A 21,120-nucleotide genomic window follows, 5' to 3' on the forward strand; every position below is an offset into this window, starting at 1 on the left:
TGCAGTCCTCTGATGTGACAGTATACAAGCTAAAAGATGAAATAGAAGATGCTGCCAGTCGTCTCATGTTCTTGTTGGACTATGCCATCTTCCCATGTAAGTTTTTTGTTCAAGAATTCAGCATTATAAAATAACAATTCTTTCGACAATATCATGTCTCAAAAACGTCTGGGTGTTGAAAAAATTTGAAATATTATGCTTCTTACAGCTGAGGATATAAAACTGAACAGCACAGTATTCCACTGGCCTGAGCACATTAAGACCGTGTTTGAACTTTCCTCCTCCCGTATCCTTAACCGTCGTGATCACATTGAGGAGGATCTCAGAAAGAGAACAGTGGCGTTTGAGGAGAAACTTAATGACTACATGAAGGAGGTGGAATCATTCAAAAAGAAGGAGGTTTGTATTTTCAAATAATAATGAAGAATATTTGGTTTTTTTTTTTGAATATTTGTATAAAATAGTTCTTGGCTGAGGAGAGAAATAAAGACTCCTTTTTTCCTTATGTCAGCGATTGTATTTCTGCCTTTATCTCCAAAGTTCTATTTTCACTTACAAGTCAGAGTTATTGTTCTTTGCCCACTGTATACACAATTTTGAACTGAACTTTGTTAGTGATCTTTGATTTATAAATGGTAAGATATTAGAGATTTTTCCGTTAACAAAATTGTATGATATGTTTTTTTTCAGTTCTTGAGTGAAGAAGCAATGAGAAATAACACAGAACAATTGGCAACCATCAACGAGAACCTTGAGCGAGCTCGGGAAGAACTTGAACAGATCAACTTAGAGGAACAGCTCCTAGAATGGGAGCAGAGTTCCTTCCCTAACCTACAGGCCATGTTTTCCCTGAAGGAGCCATACGAGAGACTGTGGAACACAGCGTACCAGTTCCACCAGAAACACGAACAATGGCTGAATGGTAATTAAATCGGATAAATTATTTGTGTATGCAATCAAACCTCACTATCCAAGACTCAACTGGGAGAAAGAAAAACTTAGATATGTCTTAAAATTCAAGATATTGAGGTTAATATACATGTTGAGAGATCGGGACTTCCATTTCAGACATATCCATTGTATTTGAAATACCCCTTAATGGCCATTATGTAGCACAGTTCAGCTGTATTTTTGAAAGTGACAAGTGTTAAATATAAAGCTGAAGGTTGATGAAGTGGAATTTGCCTTTAAATTTGTAACTCTGCAAAGTTTAGTTAGATTTGTCTCTTAATCCTTGTCTTTGTTTATAGGACCGTTCCAGAATCTGAATTCAGAAGAGATTGAGAGTGATGTAGGAGATATGTGGAGAACAATGTACAAACTGACCAAACAGTTCAATGACCAGGCCGGACCGAGACGTGTGGCCGACACCGTCAAAAACAAGGTGGATAAATTCAAACAGCACCTGCCCATTCTCAACACCATCTGTAATCCTGGTATCAGAGACAGGCATTGGGAGATGGTAAGACTCTTCATAATGTAAAGGATCAGTAGTGTCAAAATGAAATAATGTTAGAGTTTTTGGAAAAAGGCTATTGTATGGATTCATTTACAGATGACTGAAATCAGTCTATTTTTTAAGACAATTGTTAAACAAACATTGAATGCTGTGTAATTTTACAGATGAGTAACATTGTTGGAACTGACATCAAACCACAAGCAGAAACCTCCCTCAATAACATGCTGGAGTTTGGTTTGGCCAAACACCTTGTCAGGTAAGCTGGAAAAAATTCCGTAAAAAAAAATAACTTAAAAATGTTTTATTCTATTCTCTCTAGCCTGTTTTTAGTACATTGTAAGCTGATGATAAGGTATGATTAATATGAGTTTTTCCTCTGTTCAGGTTGGAGGAGATAGGAGCTGCAGCTGCCAAAGAACACTCTCTGGAGAAGGCTCTGGAGAAGATGAAGCTGGAATGGAAGGACATGATGTTTGAAATGATTCCATACAGAGAAACAGTAAGCATAGTATTGAGGGGAACATTCATATCAGTTTAAAAACAGGAAAGCTTAGGGCTTTTTTACTAAAAAAAAAAAAACTCAAGTCTAAGACCAAAAAAAAAATGCTTTTATGTGAGTAATTTTAAACAATCATTTATTTTTCAAATTTTAGAATCAAGTAGAGATTTTGATCTTAGTCATATTAAGTACCTTTGTAAAACAGACCCCAGATTCATCAGGATGTACACAATTAATGCATGTAAACGTGTTGTTTTTTTAAAATTCTGATAATTATTGAGCTACGTATTGATTGTTATTTTGTTTTTAACTTTTTAGGGAGTATCCATTCTGACAGCTCCAGATGACATCCAAGTGTTGTTGGATGACCACATTGTAAAGGCCCAGACAATGAGAGGATCTCCGTTCATCAAACCATTCGAGCAGGAGATGAAGGAATGGGAAGAGAAGCTTGTCTCCATGCAGGACATCTTAGATGAATGGCTGAAGGTAGGCAGTTTTATACATCTGTAAGAGATATTCTGTTTTATTCTAACCAATGATGCTTTCTCCATTTGGGGGGGGGGGGGGTCATTCATGTATTCAAAGTGTTCTGACTTAACTCTTGCCCTAAGTATCTTCTCAAAAATTCAAACATTTCTTTGATCATTCATGTATTCAGAGTAATTGCACATTGAGCCCTTGACCATTATTATTTACAGATGAAGAACATGCATTGTATATTGTTACATGTAAACAGGTTTTGGTGATGCTCTTTTCACATTTTTCTTCACATTTCCACTTTCAGTGCCAGGCCACCTGGTTGTACCTGGAGCCCATTTTCAGCTCCGAGGACATCCTGGCCCAGATGCCAGAGGAGGGTCGTAAGTTTGGAATCGTGGACAGTTACTGGCGTGACATCATGACAGAGGCTGTTAAAGACACACACTGTCTTGTAGCCACAGATCAGCCAAACATGTTGGGCCGATTCCGTGATGCCAATGTTCTGCTAGAGGAAATTCAGAAGGGACTGAATGCTTATTTGGAGAAAAAACGTCTCTACTTCCCAAGGTAGGTTGGATTGAATGGAAGAAAAATTCATTAATTTAATTCCTTATTATCAGAAAAGAAGAAGGCATGGTTTCCATACAAATTTTGCTCTGTGATTTTCTAAAAAAATGAAACTGGTGTAAAACTTGAAAACTCATGCTTTTTAAATAATTGAAATTCAATGCATAAAAATCATATAAGTCATTTTTCTCACATGTGTTTTGAAATGCTAATTATGACGTCATAAACATGTGCATTTTCCTGTATTTTCTTTAAAAAGTTGCAGAAGACACAAATTTTCAATGGAATTTTCTTTCAGAAAACATTGTCCACAGGCATCGCCCACATAGATCTTGAAATATGTGATTTTTTATTGAATTTTGCACAAAATATCAAAAAACTGACGTGGGCAACGCCTGTGGACACTGTTTTCTAAAGGAAAATCACCTTTAAAATGTGCCATTTTGAGGCTTTTTCTGTTGAAAATAGAGAAATGCTTCACATTAATGACGTCATATTTGCAGAATGGTAAACCTTCACGCCATATTCTTTCCTGATTATCAGAGTCATTTATTTAACTAATATTTCAGCCAGTTTCAAAACTTTTTGATGTCATTACATTTTTAGGGTGCAATAAAGCTAAAACCTTCTTCTTTAGTGAGGAGTCTGACTCAATTTTAGCATTTTTAGCACTGAAATGAAATACACATATGATGTTAAAATTTATTCTGCATTAGAGCTTACTGTTAATTTTTTTATGCACCATAAATTTGCAAAAAATTCTTCTTGCTAAAATTAAATGCTAATTTTTCTTGCTAAAAATTCATTTTTTTTTAGAGAATTCCTTGTAATTGAACAAAAATTTACTTCTTTACTCCAGGTTCTTCTTCTTGTCCAATGATGAACTGTTAGAAATTCTGTCCGAGACCAAAGATCCACTAAGAGTACAGCCTCACTTGAAGAAATGCTTTGAGGGTATCAGTCGTCTGGATTTCAATGATGCACAAGAAATTATGGGCATGGTGTCAGCTGAAAATGAAATTGTGCCATTCAATGTTAAAATCATTCCAGCCAAAGCAAAGGTCAGTTATAGAGTAGCGAAAAAGTAGCAACCATACAACATTTACTGTAAATCCCTTTTTGTTCACGAGAACTTTATTTTGGCATAATTACATGAAACAGTGTGCTCATGTAAATAAAATTTTTGTGTATATTACATGTAATATTTGTTCAGGTTATATAGAGCAGTATAAACCACAATTTGTGAACATTTCATCTTGCTTATAGAGTATTTTGTTTATATCGTGAAAATAGGTTGTCGCAAAAATTTAATGAACTACAATGTATAGTCCAGTATTATTTACTGTTCTCTGTAATCTCAACAGGGTATGGTGGAGAAATGGCTGCTTCAGGTGGAGGACGTCATGATTAGCAGTTTGAGGAAGGTGGTGATCGACTCTAACGAGACGTACTCCAACACGCCACGTAACCGCTGGGTCCTAGAGTGGCCCGGACAGATCGTCATCTGTGTCAGCTCCATCTACTGGACCGCCGAGGTCACGGAAGCCATGAAAAAGAAAAATGGATTGGATGTACGCCAAAATTTTTATTAATGAAACATTTTGAAAATAAAAGATTTATTGTAGTTAAATGACATGAAATGTTACATTACTTCCATTTCTACAAGGCTGATTTTTATGTAGAATATATGGTAACCTTAATGGTGATTTTTGTAGGAATATCTTCAAGTGTGTAATGGTCAGATTGACCAGATTGTTGAGCTGGTGAGAGGAAAGTTAGAGTCTGGACACAGAGTGACTCTGGGAGCTCTGACTGTAATAGATGTACACGGTATGTCACTAGTCACATGATTTATCTGTATAATTCATAACTATGGTCACAATTGAATCCATGAGTCAATGAATCATTGATAGAATATGTAATACTATGGTGTCCTACTTTTTTTTGTTGCACACCAGTTTTACTTGTTTTTATACGCCCGTCTTCAGACGGGACGTATTATGTTATAGGCTTCATGTCCGTCCGTCTGTCCGTCTGTTAGCTTTTTGATTTATCGGCTCATAACTTTAATACTATTAGGCCTAGGATTATCAAACTTTGTCATCTGATGCGTCTTGGGTAGAAGGTGTGTCGCGCACAAAAAGTACTCTGACCTTTAATTAAGAAGTTATAGCCAAATATGGAAAAATCCTTTCCGGCCCATAACTAGAAAACTATTAGACTCAGAGTCATCAAACTTGGCCAGTTTATGCATCTTAGGTAGAAGGTGTGTCGCGGCCTATTTCAAGGTCACTGTGACCTTTAATTTAAGTGATTTTTTTTAAAAAACTAAGTCTTTAAAATTTTAAATTTCATAATCCTAAAAAATGCAAAAATATAGTTGTATCCTTGTTTAAAAATGTTAAATCAAGTAAAAACTTATTTTTTCATTATATGCTTTACAGCAATCTGTAACAAATGTTAATGTTTTGAGAGGAATTCAGTTTGTCCCATGGGCATAATTATCAGGCACTGGTCAAGAAGAATTTTGATAACAGAAATAGAGAGAAATTAATGAGTTTATTGTCAGGCGCTAAGTGGTAGAGCAGATCTCTGAAAATGCAGCTGTTATCTTTATCTTTAATCTCTTGGGAGTTGGGCAAAAAGAAATGGCCTCATAGTTGCTTGTGTTAATTAAGAGTTCTCGATGGCTAGTTCAGAAAAAGATCTTTCAATTGGTGTAATGTAATTAAAACAAATTGATGCTTTAAAGTACAGTGTATGATAAAAACTAATTTAATATTGTATAATATAATTAAAACTAATCCTTATGAAAAGATGATAAATTAAGTAAAAACTTATTTTTCATCATATTCTTTAATAGCAATCTGAAACAAATGTTAATGTTTTGAGAGGAGGAATTCAGTTTGTCCCATGGGCATAATTATCAAGCACTGGTCAAGAAGAATTTTGATAGCAGCAATAGAGAGAAATTAATGAGTTTATTGTCAGGCGCTAAGTGGTAGAGCAGATCTCTGAAAATGCAGCTGTTATCCTTATCTTTAATCTCTTGGGAGTTGGGCAAAAAGAAATGGCCTCATAGTTGCTTGTGTTAATTAAGAGTTCTTGAAGGCTATAGTCCAGATAAAGATCTTTCAATTGGTGTAATGTAATTAAAACAAATTGATGTTTAATGTATGATTAAAACTAAATTAGTATTGAATAATATAATGATAACTAATTATACATGTGTTCATTGAAATAGAATTACTGAGGTACATTTCAATTTTTATATATTTGCAACAAATTGCAGTCACCATGCCTCACTTAGAATTTTATAGTCTAAAGAATAATTTATTTTTGGTTTTTTTTATTAGACTGTAGCATTTCCATTATTCCATTAAATATGCAATAAACAATTTAAGCTGCAGATGGATATTTGTTAAGTTCTAACACAGCCAGTTTAGAATTATATGATGTATTATTTGTTATAATTAATTCCTACACTGTAAGTCTCTTAGAGATGTATGTACAATATTTTAAACATGATAAGAAATGGAAATTAGATCATTGAAATCTGTGTTAATCTGTTAATCAAGGTTATCTGATTTTCTTGCACCTTAACCAATTTATGATTATTGAACAATATATTTGACGGGCGTATCATGCTGTGGCGGGGCACTTTATTTATAGTAAAGGTAGACCACTAATTAAAAGAAGATTATCAATAAATTTAAGATTTTACTAATGATTGAATAAGATGCATATTCAAAGCAATGGGAACTGTACTTTTTGCCAAAATAAAAAAAGTTTAAACCCCTCCCCCATTGAAAAAAAAGAAAGAAAGAAACCATAGTACTCTAATAATGTGTTAAAGAAAACAGTTTTGAAAAAATAATAGAATTTCCCTCGATTTACATTTTGCAGCTCGAGACACTGTAAAGGAAATGGCAGCTGCCAAAGTCTCCAATCCCAACGAGTTTATGTGGCTGGCTCAGTTACGTTACTACTGGGAGAATGATGTCATTGTTAGAATGATCACCACCGACATCAAGTATGGCTACGAGTACCTGGGAAATTCAGGACGTCTGGTCATCACCCCCCTCACTGACAGGTGTTACAGGTAGGTTTTGTATAAAACAGAGTTAGTTCCATTTTATGTGATATTGGTCATTGAAACATGATTTTATTAAAACCAAGTGAGCTACAGTCTCATCAGAGACTTGTAATTCATCAAAATATTTGAAAGGGTAGATTAAAAATTAATACTGTATATAGGTATATTTTTGCTCCTTTCGCCCTTACCTCGGTTGGACTATTTTAAAAACGGGCGAATTCAAAGAATACAGAAAAATTTCTTAAACAAAACTGTGACTGGGTGAATTTAAAACAGGCAGGGATGGGGTAATTGAAAAAAGTAATTGTAATTGACTGTAATTAATTACATTTTTTGAAGTAATTGGATGTAATTTGTAATTGAACATTTTTTCAATTACTTGTAATTGTAATTTAATTAATTACACCAAAAAAAAATACCATGTAATTTCAATTACTTTTTCAATTACATTCAATTACTTTATATAATACACATTCATGATACATTGTCACCACGACCTCCCCGTTATACTGTCTTTTATTTCATTGCAATACAAATCCTCAGTCCTTCAATTATACAGAAGACAGATTATTTTTTGATTATAATGTAGTTTCTTTCTAATCATTATATGAAATTTGAACATTTTTGTTTTATGTTTATCTAAATATAATATATAATAATAAACAGCTATGAAACACACATAATTTATTATATTTCAATCTCTGTTGTTTGATCAACCTAGAATAAGAATGTCTGTGTCAAGAAAAAAAAAGAAGAAAAGGAATGTGCGTGTCATTAATGAAGTTCTCTCTTATTGGTATTAAGAGATAATTGCCCTACAGAGCACAGCTGTAAATTGCAATCAAAACATTTAAATCAACCCCTCTTAGGACATATTCATTACATGATTATGATGACAAAGCCAATGCATGGGGATAATTATTTCAATTAAAAATCTCCGCTAGTTTGAGAAAAGAAAAACTTTCAATTTGATAATTATTTAACATCTAAACAGAATTTTATGAATGAATTTTGTATCTGAAAAAGATTTATTTTGTACAAGTAATATTATATAAATATGAAGTAAAAATGTTCAACATAAGTAGCAATTTAGGATGTTAACGTTACCTTTAAAAGAAATATTTAATGTGAGGGGGTTATATATAATAGTTGCGACTTAATTTACTCTATTAAAGAAAACCCTGTTAATCAAATATCATAACCCAAGCAATTTATGTACATGTAGGTTTTGTGTGGAGGCAACTGCATCAAACTGATCTTGAATAGTTCTTTACTGTCATGTAAATAAAAGTCATGATTTAAACCACAAAGATACACTATGCCTACTAGCATATTATTTGTATTGTTTGTGCAGAGGCAGCGCTTATAGACAAGTGTATGATCCTGTATATTCATATGATTAAAAAAAAAATTCAAAAATTGAAAATGTAATTTGTAATTAAATTAATTACTTTTGTAAAGTAATTGTAATTTAATTAATTACATGTCTTAGGAAGCCTGTAATTTGATTGTAGAAAAAGTCAAAGTAATTGTAATTTAATTAATTACTTTTTAAAGTAATTGACCCCATCCCTGAAAACGGGGCAAAATTGTTTGCAAGGGTGAAAGGGCGAAAATAAAACAGGCAAAAATAACACTGTATACAGTAATAATTATGTAATTCTTTGATGTGCAACAGAGCTTATAATTACTAACATTGATACCACTGATTCATTTTCAGTAGATGTAAAAATTGATTGATTGTGTTGATCCTTAAATTTTTCTACAGAACATTGATGGGAGCCTTGAAACTGAATCTTGGTGGAGCTCCTGAGGGACCTGCAGGAACAGGAAAAACCGAGACCTGTAAAGATCTGGCCAAAGCTGTGGCTAAACAGGTAAGCAATTTTTACATATTTCCTTGGTAAAATTGATTGTGTAATTTTACCTACAATCTTTGCCATTTATGAAAAGAGAAACACTAATGAATTTCAGTGTCATAAAGGTTGATATTTAAATATGGTGTATACATCAAAGTGGTTTTGAAGTCTTAACAATTTCTTCTTTATGTATTTTATTTTACCTGAATATCTCAAATTCTCAGATATCCAGATTTTTTTCCTCAGCCCCCTAAGTTCAATATAATAAGGTTTGACTTTTTTTATTTTTGCAAATTATTTTCTCTTACAGTGTGTTGTATTCAACTGCTCCGATGGTCTGGATTACAAAGCCATGGGTAAATTCTTCAAGGGTCTGGCCCAGGCTGGTGCGTGGGCTTGCTTCGACGAGTTCAACAGAATCGAGCTTGAGGTGCTCTCTGTGGTAGCCCAGCAGATCGCCAGTATCCAGCAGGCAGTAGCTGCAGGCCTGAAGCGCTTCATTTTTGAGGGGACAGAACTCTCCCTGGATCCCACATGTACTCTCTTTATCACCATGAACCCTGGTTATGCTGGACGACAGGAACTTCCAGATAACCTTAAGGTCGACATTAGCAGCACTCAAACTTTTTCTCATATTTTTTTTTATTCTTACCTATATTCTCAAAAGCTTAATGACGAAAATCAAAATTTTGGAGATAAGAATTGTTTTCGTTGACAAGAATTTCTTTCAAGATAGGAGTGAAATTCGAAATCTAACATGTTGAATTCTAAAAGTTATGTGTCTTATACAGGTGTTGTTTAGAACTGTGGCTATGATGGTTCCTGACTATGGAATGATTGGTGAAATCTCTCTGTACTCCATGGGTTTCATTGATGCCAGAAGGTTTGTATTCAAAAATCTGCTCATTGAGTTAAAAATATGTGTGACAAAAACATTCATTTCATGATTTTGATATGGGAAAACACTTCTCTTGATCCAATTTAATACCATTCCTTTTTCCGAAGTACCCAATTCTATGAAAATAGATCATATATAGTGTTTTTCTTATCATAAAATGCTGAAAACTAATTATTGTTGTAAAGTCTCACAAACTTTAAATTCCTTCCAGTTTGGCCAATAAGATTGTGGCTGTGTACAAACTGTGCTCTGAGCAGTTGTCCTCCCAGCACCACTATGACTACGGTATGAGAGCCGTCAAGTCGGTACTGACTGCAGCCGGAAATCTGAAACTCAAACAACCAGATGAGGAAGAGCCTGTCCTTCTCCTGAAGGCCATTATGGATGTCAATCTGCCTAAGTTCTTGGCTCAGGTTCATTGTTACTTTCATCCTTGAAGTCAAATATTTTAATCTTAACTTTCCTTAACAAAATGAAATGCCTATTAATGTTAGACTTAATGTAACTGTAGGATTTTACTGAAAAATCATTTAATATGAAACTGGCTTTTAAATAAATTATCAGTTGTTGAGTTGAGCTTGGTAAAATTTGATTACCATCATGATGGAATTTTACAATGATATCCTAGGAAAGGTATATTATTTCCTGAATTTCTTTCAGGATGTACCACTCTTTGAGGGTATCATCTCTGACTTGTTCCCTGGAGTGGTGTGCCCCAAGCCCGACTATGGTGTGTTTATGGAAGCCTTGAAAGAAAACACCAGGAAGAGGAAATTACAGTGTGTTCCATGGTTCTTAGACAAAATTATCCAGGTAATGACTTCTTCAACAAATTGTAAAAAAAAATTGAAATTTTATCAAATATTAGGAATAAAAAAAAAATTGAATGATAAGAAACAAATTCTAAAATATACTGTAAACCAACTATTATTCGCGACGACTTTATTTCGCGATTTACCAGTGATAAATTGGTTGGCGACGATTAATTTTCGCGATCAAGCTTTTTTGGATCTTTTATCTATAGACAAATAACAAGAGAAATATTCGCGATGACGAGGCTCTCGCGAACTTCGCGAAAATTTCTCGCACGTGAATAAAAGTTGGTTTACAGTACTTTCTAATTCATCAGGTCTATGAGATGATTTTGGTACGTCACGGTCTTATGATTGTTGGAGAGCCCTTGGGAGGGAAAACAAAGGGATACCAGGTCCTGGCTGAGGCCCTGGGGGATCTACAGACCTCAGGACTGTACGAGGAATTCAAAACTGTGTACCGCATCATCAATCCCAAAGCCATCACCATGGGACAGCTTTATGGATGCTTTGATCCAGTATCCCATGAATGGACTGATGGTTAGTTTTTTTCCCTAAAGTATTTTTGTTTGTACTAATTTCAACACAGGGGTTAATAATGTGGGCAATAACTTGAAAGTGAGGCCAGGGGGTGTGACTTATTGTATTCTGATTGACAGGTGTCTTGGCCAACACTTTCCGAGAGTACGCCAGCAATCCTAACACAGACAGGAAGTGGATTCTGTTTGATGGCCCTGTGGATGCCGTGTGGATTGAGAACATGAACACTGTACTGGATGACAACAAAAAGGTAGCCAACATAAATTTCAGAAATCTTTACATTTTTTGACATGTCTGTAATGCTGATGAATAAATACCGGTACAGTTGAAACTATGGTTTGTTGAAAACTGATATCTTGAATACCATTGATATGTCAAAATGAATAATAAGACCCAACCTGATATTCTTTAAAAATTTAACCCAGAATATATTGAATCTGTGAATATGTCTTCTCAGTCCTACTGAATTCAAGAAAATGAAATTTGACTAGTTTGATTTATTAATCTAAAAAATTTGTAAAACACATTTTTACATTATTTATTTAGCTCTGTCTTATGAGTGGAGAGATCATCCAGATGAGCAACAAGATGAACCTGATCTTTGAGCCGGCGGACTTGGAGCAGGCGTCCCCCGCCACTGTCAGTCGCTGTGGTATGATCTATCTGGAGCCCCACCAGATGGGGTGGAGGCCCTTCAAGGAGTCCTACATGCAGTATGAGCTACCAGAGCAGCTCTCGCAGGAGAACCGAGACATGGTGAACGACCTGTTTGAATGGCTGATTGATCCCTGCTTGGACTTTATCAGGCATCACTGTAAGACCTTTGTGAATGCCTCTGAGATGCACCTTGTTCAGTCTCTGATGAGACTGTACACTTGTCTACAGGACGAGATCCGAGCCACACTCGAGCACGTCCCGGCAGAGGGAGACGAACCCAATCCAAATGCTCTGTCAAACCAACAGGTAAGTAAATAGTAGTGCAATGTTTATCAGTGCAAATATCTTTCTTTGACTTACACGATATTGTTGAAAATTTGCCCTTTTTAGCAGTCACTTTTCCAAACAATAATAAACCTCTTCCTCAAAATGACATAAGATTTATCCAAAATTTCCTCCTGCTTTCAGATTACCCTATGGCTGCAGGGAATGTTCTTATTCTCCCTTATTTGGACTGTGGGAGGAACTATGGATGGAGATTCCCGTAAGAAGTTTGACACTTACTTCAGGAACGTTGTCAGTGGCACAGACCCTGATCATCCGAAACCAAAGAGCTGTAAAATCTCCAAGGTATGTAAGATTTTTTTCACTGGAAATTCAAACTGTAAAGGAGGTGTACATAAGCATAATAAAACTATTCTGATTTCTTGATCACTGTTAAGTGTTTCATTGTGTGATTTATTCTGCAATGCAGCAGTTTTGGTTGTTCTTTTCTTATACTTCTTGTATATTGTCTTGAATTTTCTTTTGGTACATCCATAAGCCCACTGAGTATAATGTTGCCATTAATATATGTAGCATGGAAACTCTGAAAAAAGCTGCTGTCATTTTATGAATTCTTGGTTTACAGAGTAATATGATTCCCGAGAGAGCCACCATTTTTGACTTCTGCTTTGAGAAGAAAGCTAGTGGTAACTGGTGTGACTGGATGGACACCATTGATAAGTCCACACTGGCCATTTCTCCCACAGCCAAGGTTAGTTTAGGGTAACCGAAAGTTTGGAAAGACTGTCAAAGAATTTTATTTGCATGAACATATTACTTCAAAAATATTTGAAGGGGGAGGGGCATGCAGAAACCAGCTATCAATAAAATGAGTATACCTTGTATTGGTGATACAAATTTTGATATGGTTGTTATTTAAATGTAAATGTACATTTCAGGTGAGTGAACTGATTATCCAGACAGCTGAGACTGCTCGCCAGGTCTACTTCCTACAGACCTACCTAACACATGAACAGCCCATGTTGTTTGTGGGCCCCACTGGTACTGGAAAGTCTGCCATTACCAACAACTACTTACTGACACTTCCCAAGGATGTGTAAGTATTGATTAAACGACAAATATTTTGAACATAATTCTGGCATATGGAGAGAAATTTAACTTTTTTCGAAAACTTTTTTTTAAAAAAGATTTCCATTTCCCTCTATCCTCCATAGAGAATTTTTTTTTATTAAATTAAGCTCTTGCAATAAAGGTTACCTTTTAGCAGGAAATTGGCTTTTGCAAATTCACTTTTGGACAAATCCTTCTGAATGAATATTTTAAGATGGGAGCTAAAATTTTCATGTCAACATTGTGGATAGATAATGATAAAATATGTCACAAAATATTGACTCTGATTTTACAATACATATATATTTGAAGCAATATTTGTATTCACTTTATGTTTCTTTTTTTAGATATATTCCTAACTGCATCAACTTCTCAGCCCGTACCTCGGCCAACCAGACACAAGGCATCATCATGTCTAAGTTGGACAGGTAATGTACATGTAGAGATTGTTTTCCACAGGAATTAATAAACTTCAAATATGTAATAAACTGAAATAAGATGGAATATTTGGACCCTCTACATTCAATATTCAGATTCATTTCATTGATGAATACATAATTTTACTCAATAATATTTTGAAATTAAATAATGACATAAAAACTTAATATTCCTGAACAGGAGGAGAAAGGGAGTGTATGGCCCTCCCATGGGGAAGAAATCTGTGGTATTTGTGGATGACTTGAACATGCCTGCTAAAGAGAAGTATGGAGCCCAGCCCCCTATAGAACTGCTGAGGCAGTGGTTAGACCACACCCATTGGTATGACCCCAAGGACACCACCAAACTCTTCCTTACAGATGTGGTAAGTGGTGTGTCGAATTTGGGTGGTAGAAAATTGTGGTGGTTGTTTAAATCTGGAAAAAGACATGTTTGTTAAGTGGACTGATAGTCTTGCAATAGCACAAATTTTATTGTAGATGATTCTCAGAGAGTTTGATATTTTATTCAGTAAATGTCCCCGGGTAGTTTTTTTATGACTGATGTTTCAGGTAGCTAGACTTATGAATTCTTCAAATTATTTTATATCAATTCATTTTCTTGATGGCCATAGTTTCCATGAATGTTCATTGACAAGTAATCAAAACAACATTTACCTATAAAAAGCAAAATTTTCCACTGTTTGAACTTTGAATTAAAATGTTGATGGAGACAAATTTTGTATGTTTTCAGTTGTTTGTGTCGGCTATGGGACCCCCTGGTGGAGGTAGAAATGACATCACAAGTCGCTTCACGCGTCACCTCAACATGGTCTCTATTGACGAGTTTGATGATTCTACACTGACACGAATCTTCACCAACATTACAGACTGGCACTTTGGAAAGGGATTCGAAGGCTCCTTTGTCAGGAATGGAAAGGTAAATTGTTCTTTGTATATTTATTTTATCAATGAAAAGTATTACAAAATTGAAAACACTCCTGATGATATCTGAAGATATAAGTATGAACGAGTATTATTTTAGTCAGACCATTAAAATTTTGCAAAATTTTTTTTTTAGTTACTTGTGGCAGCCACTATGGCAGTGTATAAAGACGCCGTTGCGAGCTTCCTACCAACTCCCTCCAAGAGTCACTATGTGTTTAACTTGAGAGACTTTGCTCGAGTCATTCGTGGAGTTTTGTTAGTGCCACATGAAAAGATGTCTGAGATAGATAAATTACACAGACTGTGGGTACACGAGGTTTACAGGGTATTCTATGATCGTCTCATTGATAAACAAGATAGGTAAGTAAGGCTTATTTCAGGGTAACATGCTGTTTGATAAAATATCCTCTGCTGCAACAGCTTTATTTATAACTATACCATAAGAAGTTTTGTCATGACTCTTTTCATCCATTTGGAGTTCCAAGTTTGCTCTGCTCTATTTTGTATTGTTTTATGGACTTTTGAGCTTGAATACTGTTCATTATCTCCATATATTTCATACAACAAAGCAGCAATAATGAATGACAGTGATCTTAATGTGCATGTATAATTTTGTCATGATATTGAAAATTCTCAATTTTATTGGAAATAATATGAAAGAAAATATATTTTATTTCATATTATGGAACCAATCTCTACTCTTTTGATTCAATCATTATTCTTTTATTTCAGGGAGACCTTCTTCCACATAGTAAAAGAGCAGTGTTCTAACCATTTTAAGGCCAACATAGATAAAATATTGGGTCACTTATCTAAGAGTGGCTCTGTGATTGATGACAATATCCGTAGTTTATTTTTTGGTGATTACATGACAGTAGAGGGAGCCAAGGTTTACGATGAAATCACAGATTTCAAGGAACTCTCAGCTGCAATGGAGAAGTAAATTTTTTTTACACACTTTCCAATTCAAGAAATCAATGAAATTTTAAAATTTTGTTTTGAATGCTGCATTGTGACAAAGTGTTGTTATTATATTTTCGTTGTAAAATCAGAGAATGAGCTTGTTACCCAAGCATGAATTGTGTACAGTATTTATTATTTTTTGTTTGTAAATGGACACTTTGTATGTTTCACTGTAAATTTCACTGACACACCCCCTTTCATGTTTTGCACAGTTATTTGGATGAGTACAATTTGGTCAGTAAGGCTCCAATGAAACTCGTAATGTTCAAGTTTGCCATTGAACATATTTCTCGAGTCAGTCGTGTTTTACTGCAAGACAATGGACATTGTTTACTTGTTGGTAAGTTCCCAGATAGTATTGAGTATTAAGTCACATAAGTGCTTGCATTATGGTGATTTCCAAAAGAAATCTTGTTGAATCTGTTTACTATAAATGTTGTAATAAATGCAATGGACAATGTTGTTCCTTCAAATCATATGGATTTCTAAATTTTTTTAACTATTTTCAAAAATATAAATTCTTATTTTTTACACTGTTTAGAAGTTAATTTAGGTCGGATATACTCTTGTAAAATAATGAACAACATAAAATGCAGATTTTTTGATTTTGTTGAAATGGATTAAAATTATTATGTACCAGTAATAATTATGGATTAAAATAACTGATTTGACCTTTTAATGCTAGGTATTGGAGGCAGTGGAAGACAGAGTGCTGCTAAGTTAGCTACATTTATGGCAGATTATGATTTGTTCCAAATTGAAATTACTAAAAACTATACCACAAATGAATGGAGAGAAGATCTGAAAAGGGTAAGCTTGCATCCAAGTTAGAAATTCTCGAAATTCAACAAACTTTGCAAAGTTTTGTAAGACATTAACAAAACTTTTTGATAAGGTTAGAAAAATCAATAATTTTGGAATCATTTTTACCCTATCACACAAATAATTTGCTAGGTTTTTAATTCATTCAGACACAGCTGAGATAATATAACTCTTTCTTTGTTGATATTGCTCTGAACTTACAAAAAGGGTAAAAGGGATAAAAATAAAACAAAGGTACATTTTTTTTTAAAGATTTTTAAATTTTAAACCATTTAAATTTCAGCTTCTGATGAAGGCTGGTAGTGAAGGGAAGCCTATCGTGTTCCTGTTTGCCGACACACAGATTAAATCTGAGTCTTTTATGGAGGACATTAGTATGATTCTAAACACAGGAGATGTCCCCAATCTGTTCGCTGCTGACGAGAAGGCAGACCTTATTGAGAAAATGCAGGCTATTGCACGTAATGAGGTATGTAATAAATTTTATATTATTACTTTGTTTGATTTGCAGTTGAGTATTTGAATGTGTTTTGGCAGAATGTTTCCCAACTAACAGTGTGCAATGATTGTTGAATTAGTTTTGAGGTTGAAAAAAAAATAACATTTGTATTTGTTGATTTTAATATGAGAAAAATTTTAGAGAGTTTGTACATTTTTATTGCATCCAAATGGTTCTATGCATGCATAATTGTTGTGTTTTTATTTTAATTGACACCCAAAATATTTTAAAGGAATTAATATCAAGTCATAGAATTTCCCACCATTTATGTCTCAATGGTCAATTGCTTTAATTTTCAGTTACTGTATTTGTATTTACATATAAATTGAGTTGATGTTGTATACAATATGTAAATTAACACAGTTGTGTGACTTTGTTGTTTTATGTTGGTGTTGAATGAATCGCTTCACTTTAAATGTCTTGCTTTTGTTACACAGGAAAAGATAACGGTAAGGTTACCATAGTAACCAAAATAGCACAAAATATATTAGCTAGTACATATTTTATCTATATGTAATGGTTATATTCTGATATTCTGACTTTATAAACAATCGAACTGTAAAAGATATATCATGCATAAACAATAAAGTGCCCATATCCTGTAAATTTTGCCAAGTCCAAAAAATAAAAATCCCATATTTGACCTTTTGAAAATTACTTCGAATTCACTAAATAATGACCAAAATACCATCTGGACTCCCTTGATGATTTATAAGTAATAAAAGAGACAGAATTGTTTGATAGTCTCTGGATTATTATGTCAAAACTTTCTTTGCATATTGATGTCATAAATTGTACCTATTTCTGCCCTTATTCAAGTAAACTTCAAAGTATAGAGCTAATTACTTTTAACAAATTATTCAGCCTCTCATTTAATACTTTATTTCTGTAAATATACTGTATAAAGTAATATAATTGTGATGGATAAATTTCTTTAGTTCATTTGATTGAATATTAGTTGAATGAATGCAGAACAGATAACCTAGCTGACAAAGACATAAAATAAACCATTATTGCCTTTTCTGCCCCCCCCCCCCCCTCAATCCTTCCCAGAGAGCCCCTTTTCAAGATAAAGCCCAGGTGTTCCTTAAGACCTTTTCAGGTTCCCATTTTCAAAGTTTCACGAAAACTTCACCTTGTACTGTTTGCATACATGTATAGTTTCACTTCAAACAAACTAAACAAGGTACACATATACTTGGTGATCAAGTTTCTGCACACAAACATGCATGTTGAAATTTCAGACTTTTAGTCTTTATATAATATCATTCCATATCTATTTTTCTACAAATTCCATAACCTATTATTTGATTTTACTTATGAATAAAAAATCTTTACTAAATTTTTATTTTGTAAGGCTATTGGTGATCTGTACATGTATTGTAATTTGTTAATCGTCTTTCTTTTTCTGTCTTTAGAAAATTATAAAACTTTCAGTTAAAATATTTTTTTATTTTAGGTGAAAAATTTATTTCTTATTTTTTTAAAATTGGATTTGGTTCATGTACAAAAATAAATGACAGTAGAAAATTGGTTTCTCTTTTGTTGTAAATTATTTTTTTATATAAAATATATGAAATTTGAAAGCCAAGCTGCAGTTTTAAAATAAGTTTTAGTATAAGGTAATTAGCTGGTAAAAGTAAAATCTTTTCACATGTATTAACTAGCTGTTTGCATGACCATATATATGCATGGCAAGCTTATTTGTTATAACAACACATGCTAAGGCTTATTATGATTTGCAACATGTACCAGTATTTATCATATTGCACTTTTAATTTCTCCATTTTTTACTATATTAAGTTGTATCACTTTTTTCATACTTGTATTGTTACTCTAATTAGCAATTAACTCAAAATTTAAAATCCTATAGGGTAAGAAAATGGATGCCACCCCATTGACAATGTACAACTACTTTATTGATCGTGTGAGACAGAACCTCCATATTATTCTGGCCATGTCCCCCATTGGCGACGCCTTCAGAAACAGACTGCGTATGTTCCCCTCCCTCATCAACTGCTGTACCATTGATTGGTTCCAGGTAGGTCCTCATGTTTATCCTAGCATTGTTGCAAGCTAATGGTTTCAATCCTTTTTGTTCCTTGCAAACTGAGAGCAAATTGGTTCAAAAACCCTTGGCTTGCAAAGATTGCATGATTGTTTTTGTGCACAAATGGAATATTTCATTGACAAAAGTAGGGAGTAACTCTATTGTCATAAAAATGAAAAGAAATTGTTGAAAATATCTGTAATATGTACATTATTTGTTCCAAAAATGATCCAGAGTTGCTCTCTTTAAGAATTGCTGTAAACCTTAAATTAAAATTATATTTAATTATTTATTTGTATATCTAGTAGATACAACCCTGTTCCTTGTTAGTATTTTCTGTCTTTCATAAAATTGATCATTTATATCTGAAGATATAAGATAAAGGATATCAAATATGTTCTTTTCCCTCTGTAGAGTTGGCCCTCTGATGCTTTGGAAATGGTGGCCAATAAATTCCTGGAGGAAGTGGAACTTGAGGACAATATCCGTAAGGAGAGTGTGTCCATGTGTAAACATTTCCACGAGAGTGTTCAGGAACTCTCCATAGGGTATGTACTGATTTGTCTGAAGGTCTCAGAACTTTTGCAAAAAAAAAATTTTTACACAATCTGGCTAAGCATTCTTTGGAAAATACATCAAATTTTAAATCTTAAGGTCTTTTTAAACACTAAAATTTGAGTCTAATTTCCAACCAAAAAAAGAACTCTCCAGTAAAATGATCTTTTTCCTTCTTTCAGATTCTTTGAAATGTTGAGGAGACACAATTATGTCACACCAACATCATACCTAGAGCTTATCATGACATTTAAATCCCTGCTGGGTGTGAAACGTGATGAGATTCAAACCCTCAGGAACAGGTACCTGACTGGTTTGGAGAAGCTGGAATTCGCTGCTTCCCAGGTCTCCATTATGCAGGAAGAACTGCAGGCCCTGCAGCCAGAACTAATCAAGACCTCCGCAGAAACCGAGAAACTGATGATAAAAATAGAACAGGATACAGTGGAGGTAGAGGCCAAGAAGGAAGTGGTGGCAGCCGATGAGGCGGTGGCTAACGAGGCTGCCGCAGCTGCCCAGGCCATTAAGGATGACTGCGAGAGTGAGCTGGCGGAGGCCATCCCAGCACTGGAGGCTGCCATTCAGGCCTTGAACACACTTAAACCTGCTGATATCACACTGGTCAAATCTATGAAGGTATGTCTTTTGTTACCTATTCGGAAGTTCCTGAACTAGTCAAAATCTGTCGGACCAATAAAAATCAGATTTACAGGTCCCATTCAAAATTTACCACAGTGGACCAGTGCCTTTCAAGAACTCTGCTATCTGCTGCTCTTATCTTGCAGCACAAAGTCTTTAACTTTGCTTTTATTTTCTGCAAGTCGGATTTTTGAAATAAGCAATGCACTTATCAGTAGTTGTCTTTTATTTCTAAACATTTGACTCTTGGTATAAGTAAAAATTGTTCTATTTTAGAATCCACCATCTGCTGTGAAGCTTGTGATGGAATCTATTTGTGTCATGCTGGGTATCAAGTCAGAGAGGAAACCTGATGGCACAGGAAAAATGATTGAGGACTACTGGGGACCATCTCAGAAGTTGCTTGGTGACCTGAAGTTCCTTGATCGTCTCAAAGGTTATGACAAAGACAACATACCTGTACCCATCATCAAAAAGATCCGAGAGAAGTAAGGGTCTTTTTTTATTTATCTGTTTGTTTCCCTAAATTGAGGGTTTTTCTTTAAATTTTTATCATATTTAACAAAAATGCTATTTTATATTTCAGATACATCACTAATCCTGATTTTGACCCAGTTCTGATTAAGAATGCCTCCACTGCCTGTGAAGGTCTGTGTAGATGGGTCAAGGCTATGGACATTTATGACAAAGTGGCCAAAGTGGTGGCTCCAAAGAAGATCAAGCTAGCAGAAGCTGAGGGAGAATTAGCCGTTCAGATGCAGAAACTGGACGAGAAAAGAGCTCAGCTGAAGGAGGTTTGTTATATTTCATACCATGTTATACCTTAATTGGGCATCTTTTAGTTTAATTTATTTTAGTGAACAGATTGATATTATCCAGTGCCGTAACATTTATCTTTTCAAAAGCCTTCCAATTATTCCATTTTGCAAGTAATACATGTATGTAGTGTAAAAACAGTAAAAC

At 34.3% G+C, this 21,120-nt stretch overlaps 1 protein-coding gene across 5 annotated transcripts in view; it reads left to right on the forward strand.

Annotated features, from left to right (window-relative positions):
* Positions 1-21,120, forward strand: part of LOC134260348 (dynein axonemal heavy chain 3-like) — a 40,247-nt gene that overhangs the window by 5,875 nt on the left and 13,252 nt on the right. For 3 of the 5 annotated variants that reach the window (XM_062742913.1, XM_062742915.1, XM_062742918.1), the window contains exons 16-52: positions 6-96; positions 209-399; positions 691-922; positions 1,251-1,462; positions 1,624-1,715; positions 1,844-1,958; positions 2,277-2,447; positions 2,746-3,008; positions 3,868-4,069; positions 4,373-4,579; positions 4,724-4,838; positions 6,915-7,110; positions 8,873-8,981; positions 9,274-9,564; positions 9,755-9,846; positions 10,073-10,274; positions 10,522-10,674; positions 10,991-11,213; positions 11,333-11,463; positions 11,760-12,176; positions 12,339-12,500; positions 12,781-12,906; positions 13,094-13,251; positions 13,613-13,693; positions 13,884-14,067; positions 14,436-14,621; positions 14,763-14,989; positions 15,362-15,568; positions 15,805-15,932; positions 16,278-16,402; positions 16,698-16,883; positions 17,351-17,362; positions 18,787-18,954; positions 19,378-19,511; positions 19,701-20,154; positions 20,434-20,645; positions 20,744-20,951. In XM_062742913.1, coding sequence (XP_062598897.1) covers positions 6-96; positions 209-399; positions 691-922; positions 1,251-1,462; positions 1,624-1,715; positions 1,844-1,958; positions 2,277-2,447; positions 2,746-3,008; positions 3,868-4,069; positions 4,373-4,579; positions 4,724-4,838; positions 6,915-7,110; positions 8,873-8,981; positions 9,274-9,564; positions 9,755-9,846; positions 10,073-10,274; positions 10,522-10,674; positions 10,991-11,213; positions 11,333-11,463; positions 11,760-12,176; positions 12,339-12,500; positions 12,781-12,906; positions 13,094-13,251; positions 13,613-13,693; positions 13,884-14,067; positions 14,436-14,621; positions 14,763-14,989; positions 15,362-15,568; positions 15,805-15,932; positions 16,278-16,402; positions 16,698-16,883; positions 17,351-17,362; positions 18,787-18,954; positions 19,378-19,511; positions 19,701-20,154; positions 20,434-20,645; positions 20,744-20,951 — 6,663 coding nt within the window. The remainder of the gene's footprint in view (positions 1-5; positions 97-208; positions 400-690; positions 923-1,250; positions 1,463-1,623; positions 1,716-1,843; positions 1,959-2,276; positions 2,448-2,745; positions 3,009-3,867; positions 4,070-4,372; positions 4,580-4,723; positions 4,839-6,914; positions 7,111-8,872; positions 8,982-9,273; positions 9,565-9,754; positions 9,847-10,072; positions 10,275-10,521; positions 10,675-10,990; positions 11,214-11,332; positions 11,464-11,759; positions 12,177-12,338; positions 12,501-12,780; positions 12,907-13,093; positions 13,252-13,612; positions 13,694-13,883; positions 14,068-14,435; positions 14,622-14,762; positions 14,990-15,361; positions 15,569-15,804; positions 15,933-16,277; positions 16,403-16,697; positions 16,884-17,350; positions 17,363-18,786; positions 18,955-19,377; positions 19,512-19,700; positions 20,155-20,433; positions 20,646-20,743; positions 20,952-21,120) is intronic. The other 2 variants (XM_062742914.1, XM_062742916.1) reach the window with 1 other exon arrangement.

The sequence above is a fragment of the Saccostrea cucullata genome, unplaced genomic scaffold (genome assembly GCF_032062105.1).
Source record: "Saccostrea cucullata isolate Sc308-1 unplaced genomic scaffold, CSIRO_AGI_Scuc_v1 ctg445, whole genome shotgun sequence".
In the NCBI taxonomy this organism is placed as follows: domain Eukaryota; kingdom Metazoa; phylum Mollusca; class Bivalvia; order Ostreida; family Ostreidae; genus Saccostrea; species Saccostrea cuccullata.